At 40.1% G+C, this 8,043-nt stretch overlaps 1 protein-coding gene across 1 annotated transcript in view; it reads left to right on the top strand.

Moving 5' to 3' along the window:
- Positions 1–981: 981 nt before the first annotated feature.
- Positions 982–8,043, top strand: part of LOC109479428 (gastrula zinc finger protein XlCGF57.1-like) — a gene marked incomplete at its 3' end in the record, with an annotated part of 13,695 nt that continues 6,633 nt past the window's right edge. The window contains exons 1-4 of the mRNA XM_019781394.1: positions 982–1,075; positions 2,153–2,831; positions 3,266–3,273; positions 5,205–5,793. Coding sequence (XP_019636953.1) covers positions 2,176–2,831; positions 3,266–3,273; positions 5,205–5,793 — 1,253 coding nt within the window. The remainder of the gene's footprint in view (positions 1,076–2,152; positions 2,832–3,265; positions 3,274–5,204; positions 5,794–8,043) is intronic.

Raw genomic sequence — 8,043 nt, 5'->3', positions numbered from 1 at the left:
CCTTTTGTTATAAGTGATATATATTGCACAGTTTCCTTAGTCATTGTAGATTTAAGTACCATATCTTAGAAAATAAGAGTTCAACGGATCTATTTTGTTGTGTTATTTTTAGCATGTTCACTATTTATCTTTTCCTGATAGTTAACATTTCTGTTTACTTTTAAAGCCGTTACAAAATATTTAGTTTTGAGAGAAGTTAACTAACATGCAGTTAATTCTTAAGCCTTTGTTTCTTCTGTATTTGGTCTTTAAATGTTGTACAGCACTTACAGTATTGTTATCTTAGGTCCTTTTTGGTTGTTCGGTTGGGTTAGCCGTACTTAGTTGTTTTGTTGTTATTTTTATCGCATTAAATTCGATCCACTAGTATCTATTGTGCATAATCAGTAACTAACATCGGGAAGTGATTGTACACTTGAGTTAGTGTTATGTTTGTATGAATGTGCTAGTTTTCCAGTTGAAGTTTTCTTGACAAAGTGTACGTGTGCCCATATTTTTTTATTTACTGAATTATATCCTTTTACTACTCTACTTTCAACTCAGTGTTTTGTATTTTATTTTAGAGGATAGTCATTCGTAGATTGGAAGTATCAGGGTCTGAGCTATCAATACAACTGGCTGCCATGACGTCGTAGCAAGTGGGCCGGCGCCTGCAAACAAATATTGTGTTTCCTGTTTCCCGACCGACTCTAGAAAAAACGTCCGACCCTAGCCTTTTTTTAAACGTCTTCATATTATGAACTAAATCGACAAGCTAGAAGGTAGATTACCCTGTGAAAATATATTTTCCATAACATAAAAAAGCAGTGAAAAAAATTGGTCGGTGACTATTAATTACTTTTTTTCTGTCACAAATTATTCCCGATTACTAACCTTTGCTCCAAGGCCCGTGTACACTTCTTGGGTAATCAGGTAACGAGATGTGACCTCTGACCGGGGTAGTACTTCCGGGTCACGGCTTCGCTACTTCCTGTCCCACTAGACACGGCATCTTGAGCAGTTTTCCGTCTTTGGAGGAGTTTTGCAGCGATTCAACAGGCGACTCGGCCCGGACTGTGTATCAACTAACTTCCAGGTAGGAAAAGTCGGCATGTAGTTGGTATTCAGAGGTTTGTAGAGTTGGCAAACAACGGTTCATAATATTTGTGACGGCGTGCGTTTGGGCCAGTGTGAGTGTGATCTGGGCCGTGCTGTTTATAATTCAGTCAAGGAGCGTCAAAAACTAGCTCCCTGTTTCGGTGCAGCTGTCCAAAGAAGTGTCGTAGTGTGGATGTGGAATTGTCAGAGAAATTTCTGGATTCTACGTTTGAATGTTTGCCTCTCAAATCATTGTTTATGGAAGTTAGCAGCTGCCGCCTGGAATTTGAAAACGTAAACAGAGAGTGAGAGTCGATAGGGGGTTACGAGATTATGTCGTGTGTCGCATTAAAAATAAGCAAAAGTATTCCTGCAATCCAGTGTGCAATTTTACAGACTTAAAGTGGTATTCACTGTTATGAAGGGATTCTGGTGTTGGTGATGAGGAATTAAATCTAAGACCAATCCTAACTTTAATGTAAACCCCTACGTGAGCCCCGACAAATTCTCACATCTGGCATGTCTGGATTCCGCCCTGACGCCAGACGGGAGAGTGTGAAAACAACGGGACGGTTCATTAATGATGGGAGGCTGTGATGAACTTTTAAATCTCTTAGCGAAACACAGAAAAACATTTGCTATATTAAATTTGCACGACAGTATTATTGGCAGTTAAGTGTACATACGCAACTTATGTATGGGTGGCAAAAATATACGAAACGAACGCCTCCAAGCACGTCAAAAATAAGCCGAATCCCAGACCCTTGCACGAAAAGTATGACGGCCATGGGACAGTTCACTAACTGTTGCAATGTTACTTTCAAAGACCCTGCGTAGCATCAGTACCATTTGTAACTTTAGACACCTCACACATATTTTTTGGTGCCTCAGCCATGTCAACTGTTACATCTTTGAATCTTTGATAGTTGTTTTTAAAGTAACTTTTACGGAGGATGAGCATTTGTTTGCATGCCCTATACGATATAGTACTATGCTATACTTCTAGTCAACTTTACATATTTTAGCATGTATTATATTATATGTTTTAAAGATCGCTTGTTTCATTGTTTTACAGAGGTTGATCCAGCTCTCGTAGACATGGCAACAACAGGCAGCATAGAAGGTTTGGATGACGTCATGAAAGGATCAGCAGGGGGTTCTGCCAACACCGTTTCCACCTGGCAAGAAGAAAGCTGTGAGGAGTCTGGAGAGGAAACCGGGAGGCAGGACAAAGATGTGAAAGTGTTCAGGTGTGAAGAATGTGGCAAGCAGTTTGGTCGTCTTAGTCATCTGGAGAGACACATGCGGACTCACACTGGGGAGAAACCCTACATGTGTGGGGAGTGCAGCAAGCAGTTTAGTAAGGTGGAAAATTTGACGACTCACATGCGGACTCACACAGGGGAGAAACCCTACATGTGTGGGGAATGCAACAGACAGTTCAGTCAGCTGGGTAATCTGAAGAGACACGTGCGGACTCACACAGGTGAGAAACCCTACAGGTGTGAGGAGTGTGGCAGGCAGTTTAGTGAGCTTGGAACTCTGAAGAAACATATGCGGACTCACACAGGGGAGAAGCCCTACAGGTGTGAGGAGTGCAGCAGGCAGTTTTGTCAGCTGGGTGATCTAAAGACTCACATACGGATTCACACTGGTGAGAAACCCTACATGTGTGGAGAGTGTGACAGGCAGTTCAGTCAGCTGAGAGATTTGAAGAAGCACAAGCAAACTCACAGCGAAGAAACCCTACAGGAGTGAAGACTGTTTAGCGCCACAATTTGAAAATCTCTTTGGTGGAAACTCGTGTGCATGCAAGTAAGAAAGTATATCTGTAAAGAGTTTACTATCAAGTCATCAAAAATTGTTGGTTTAGTTAATCTCCTTGTTTATTTCGACAATCCCTTTCTTTTGCAAACATCCCCCTATGGCCCTAGTTATACATGATATATTTACACAGTGTCCTTAGTCATGGTAGAATGAATATTACGAGAGATCCAACTGGAAAATTGATATTCCAATTAAAGGATTTACAGTTTATTTTGTAATATTTAGCATGTTGACTCTTTATTTTAGTTATATGTATTTGTAAAGCGGTTACAAAATATGTAGTTCTAAAAGACGTTTACTAACATGCAGCGTATGCTAAAGCCTTTGTTTTTTCTTTAATTCGTCTTACTATGCTGTACAGCACTTACGGTATTGTTCTCTTAGGTCCTTTTTGGTTGTTCGGTTGGGTTAGCCGTACTTAGTTGTTTTGTTGTTATTTTTATCGCATTAAATTTGATAGTATCTATTGTGCATAATCAGTAACTAACATCGGGAAGTGATTGTGCACTTGAGTTTGAAGTTAGGTTTGTATGACTGTACTAGTTTCGTTTTCTTATTAAAGTTTTTTTGACAAAGTGTGTGCCCATATTTTCTATTTACTGAATTATATCTTTTTACTACTCTACTTTCAACAAAGTATATAGTATTTTATTTTTGAGGTCATTCGTAGATTAAAAGTATCAGGGTCTGGGCTATTACCACTGATTGCCATGACGTCACAGCAAGTGGACTTTACAAAAAAATATTGTGTTTCCTGTTTCCCGACAAACCCCAGAAAAACGTTAGACCCTAGCCTTTTTTGAGAGTCTTCATATTACATGTATGAACAAAATCGACAATCTAGACGGTAGATGACCCTATGAATATTATATATTTTCCAACACTATTTCCAAGACATAAAACATAGATCGGTGTCGTCTAAAGACTTTTTTGCTGTCAAATTATTCCCGATTACTACTATAATAATACTAGCCTTTGCTCGAAATCCCATACATTTGTTGGGTAATCAGGTAACGAAACTGGAACACTTGACCTCTGGCCGGTGTTGTACTTCCGGGTCACGGCATCGCGCCTTCCTGTCCCGCAAGGACGCGGCATCTTGAGCAGTTTTCCGTCTTTGGAGGAGTTTTGCAGCGACTCAACAGGCGACTCGGCCCGGACTGTGTATCTACTAACTTCCAGGTAGGAAAAGTCGGCATGTAGTTGGTATTCAGGGGTTTGTAGAGTTGGCAAACAACGGTTCATAATATTTGTGTGGCGGCGTGCGTTTGGGCCAGTGTGCGTGTGATCTGGGCCGTGCTGTTTATAATTCAGTCATGGAGCGTCAAAAACTAGTACTCAAAGCTCCCTGTTTCGGTGCAGCTGTCCAAAGAAGTGTCGTAGTGTGGATATGGAATTGTCTGTGAAATTTCTGTATTGTCCGTTTGAATGTTTGGCTCTCAAATTATTGTTCATGGAAGTTAGCAGCTGCCGCCTGGAATTTATAACGTAAACAGAGAGTTAGGGTCGGTGAGGGGGTTGCAAGATTATGTTGTGTGTCGCATTAAAATTAGTATAAATATTCCTGCAATCCAGTTTGCAAGTTTACAGACCGAAAAAAGTTCACTGTTATAAAGGGGTTCTGGTGTTGGTGATGAAGAAAGCGTAAATCTAAGACTAAGCTAATCGTGAGTATACTGGAAACCCGTACGTGAGCCCCGTTTATTTCTCACATCTGGATTCCATCCCGCCCTGACGCCAGACGGGAGAGTGTGAAAACAACGGGACGGTTCATTAATGATTGGAGGCTGTGATTAACTTTAAATCTCTTAGCGAAACGAAGAAAAACATTTACTACAAATGTATATATTATATCGGCACGACAATATTATTATTGGCAGTTGAGTATCCATACGCAACTGAAGTATGGGTGGCAAAAATATACAAAACGAACGCCTACAAACACGTGAAAAATAAGTCGAAGCCCACATCCATTGCATGAATTAAAGTATGCAGGCCAGGGGACAGTTCACTAACTGTTGCAATGTTACTTTCAAAGACCCTGCATAGCATCAGTACCATTAGTAACTTTAGACACCTCACTATTTGCCCATCTTTTTTGGTGCCTCAGCCATGTCAACTGTTACATCTTTGAATTTTTGATAGTTGTTTTTATAGTAACTTTTACGGAGGATGAGCATTTGTTTGCATGCCCTATACGATATAGTACTATGCTATACTTCTAGTCAACTTTACATATTTTAGCATGTATTATATTATAGGTTTTAAAGATCGATATCGCTTGTTTCATTGTTTTACAGAGGTTGATCCAGCTCTCGTAGACATGGCAACAACAGGCAGCATAGAAGGTTTGGATGGCGTTATGAGAGGGTCAGCAGGGGGTTTCCACCTGGCTTGGAGGACCCGCAAGGGTTTCTGCCAACACCGTTTCCACCTGGCAAGGAGGATCAGGAGGGGGGTTCTGCCAACACCGTTCCCACCTGGCAAGAAGAAAGCTTTAAGGAGTCTGGAGAGAAAACCGGGAGGCAGGAACAAACGTGAGAAAGTGTTCAGGTGTGAGGAGTGTGCCAAGCAATTCAGTTGTCTTAGTCTTTTGAAGACACACCTGCGGACTCACACCGGAGAAAAACCCTACAAATGTAAGGAATGCAGCAGGCAATTTAGTGAGCTTGGAAATCTGAAGAGACACTTGCGGACTCACACAGGTGAGAAACCCTACAGGTGTGAGGCCTGCGGCAGACAGTTTAAACAGCTTGGAAATCTAAAGACTCACATGCGGACTCACACAGGTGAGAAACCCTACAGGTGTGAGGAGTGCGGCAAGCAGTTCAGTCACCTGAGTCATCTGAAGAGACACATGCGGACTCACACTGGTGAGAAACCCTACAGGTGTGAAGGGTGCAGCAGGCAGTTCAGTGAGCTCGGAAGTCTAAAGAAACACATGCGGACTCACACAGGGGAGAAACCCTACACGTGTGAGGAGTGTGACAGAAAGTTTAGAGAGCTGGGTCATTTGAAGAAACACATGCGGACTCACACAGGTGAGAAACTCTACACGTGTGAGGAGCGTGGCAGGCAATTCCGTCATCTATATCATCTGAGAACTCACATGCGGACTCACACTGGTGAGAAACCCTACAGGTGTGAGGAGTGTGGCAAGCAGTTCAGTCACCTGGTTAGTTTGAAGAGGCACAAGCAAATTCACATGGACGAAACCCAACAGGAGTAAAGACTTGGATGCTGTTTAGCACCACACGTTATGTTATAAGCCAATTTGACGCACAATCTAAGTAACCTTTTTTGTGTGTAAGACGTACCAAAGACACTGCATGGAGGCGAAAAAGCCTACAGGTTTGATGTGATGATAACAGTATAGGGAGTTCACTAGAAGAGAGATGGGGTTTTTTGCGCGTGAAAAATTTGCGCGTGAAAAACTTGCGCGTGAAAAACTTGCGCGTGAAGAATCTGCGCGTGAAGATATGCAAATTAGCTGACTCCCAAGGGATTTGAAAACTTTTTGCTGTTTTAAGCTTAAAAGTTGGAAAAAAGACAAGAAATAAAAATTTAACATCATTTTGCTTGCATTCTAGACTACATACCCTTGTTTTGTCCATTTTTTTGTGATTTCAGGTTATTTTGAAAGGTAAAGTTTTCACGCGCAAAAAAGGTTGAAATTTGCGCGTGAAAGAATTTGTTTAAGAAAGCATGAAATCAAACTTCTAGAATGGAGAAAAGCTTCAGATTGTTACATTTTACCATCCTAAACCTCATACTAGTAACTTTTTCATGTATTTCTTACAAATTCAAGTGATTTTCAAAAGGTCAGGTTTTATGGAAATTATGCAAATTAGCTTATTCCCAAGGGACCAACATTTTCAAACAAAAATTTTGGCTAACAGAGGGAAAATTATACCAGAGGACAACATTTTCCTGCCTAAGAATTTGGTACTGCATATTTTCTAACATATTTCTAAGACTTTTATTTTTCACGCGCAAATTTTTCACGCGCAAGTTTTTCACGCGCAAATTCTTCACGCGCAGAAAACCCGTTCCCACTAGAAGACCATCACTAGTATCAGTAATTGCAAATATTTTTTTTTTAGTTTATATCTTTAAGTCGGGTCGCTTTTTGTTTGACAGATAATCACCTTAAGATGGTATGCATTCATTTACTTGAACATGATATCGTTCATTTCTTTGATTACTATTGCCTTTATTTTGGCATATTATAATTCTTTTGTTCTGTTGGAAACATTCCTTCTGTTATAGGTGATATATAGTACCAAAAATGAAACATAGAAAATTTGTGTTCCAGTGAGCTGTTGTTATTTTAGCATGTTGACTCTTATTCTTTTTGTTGTTAGTTGACATTGATATATAACATCTGTATCTACTATCTATAATATCACCAAAGTCCATAATATCGCCACCTTGAGAAATGTGTGCTTAAAGATATTTTTACTGCAATTTACCTTAGGTATGTACATTTGAGGTGTGAAGGAGTGCATACCATAAGTATGTTGCAGTAAAAATATCTTTAAGTACACTATTTCTCAAGGTGGCGATATTATGGAACCTGGTGATATTATGGACACAGATGTTACATTCTCATTCATTCTTTATTTCAGGTAAAAAAACCCATATAACATGTACAATACATCATTAAAATAATACAAAAACACTACAGACATACAAGTAAAACAGGAAGAAACCTAAAAGCATAACAAATGGTAGGTCTTCCGAAAGAATGAATTCCTGTAGAAGGCATCGGAATGAATTAAGCGACAGATTGTTGCGTTATTGGAGGAAAATAACCTTTTTAGAAAAGAATAACAAATTCTCCTCCTCCTGGTTTCAAAAGTGTCAATATAGTTACAGACAAACATTTCACTCGCGCTGCAACGCCGAGGCAGGTTCATTATGATTCTAAAACAATTGTTATAAGCCACTCTGCACTTATACAAAACACCAGAGCTTACAGAGCTCCATAGCTGAGCGCCATATAGCTGGGCGCAATACGTCATAAACAGGTGTCTCTTAACAGATGGAGAGCAACAGAAAAATTTGCGGTTGATACTGTTTGCACGACTATAAAGACTCTTCAGTCATAGCAAGTACACAATCATCGTCACTTAATGT

The sequence above is a fragment of the Branchiostoma belcheri genome, unplaced genomic scaffold (genome assembly GCF_001625305.1).
Source record: "Branchiostoma belcheri isolate BF01 breed outbred unplaced genomic scaffold, Haploidv18h27 scaffold485, whole genome shotgun sequence".
Classification (NCBI taxonomy): domain Eukaryota; kingdom Metazoa; phylum Chordata; class Leptocardii; order Amphioxiformes; family Branchiostomatidae; genus Branchiostoma; species Branchiostoma belcheri.
This window is presented reverse-complemented; position numbering and strand designations above follow the sequence as displayed.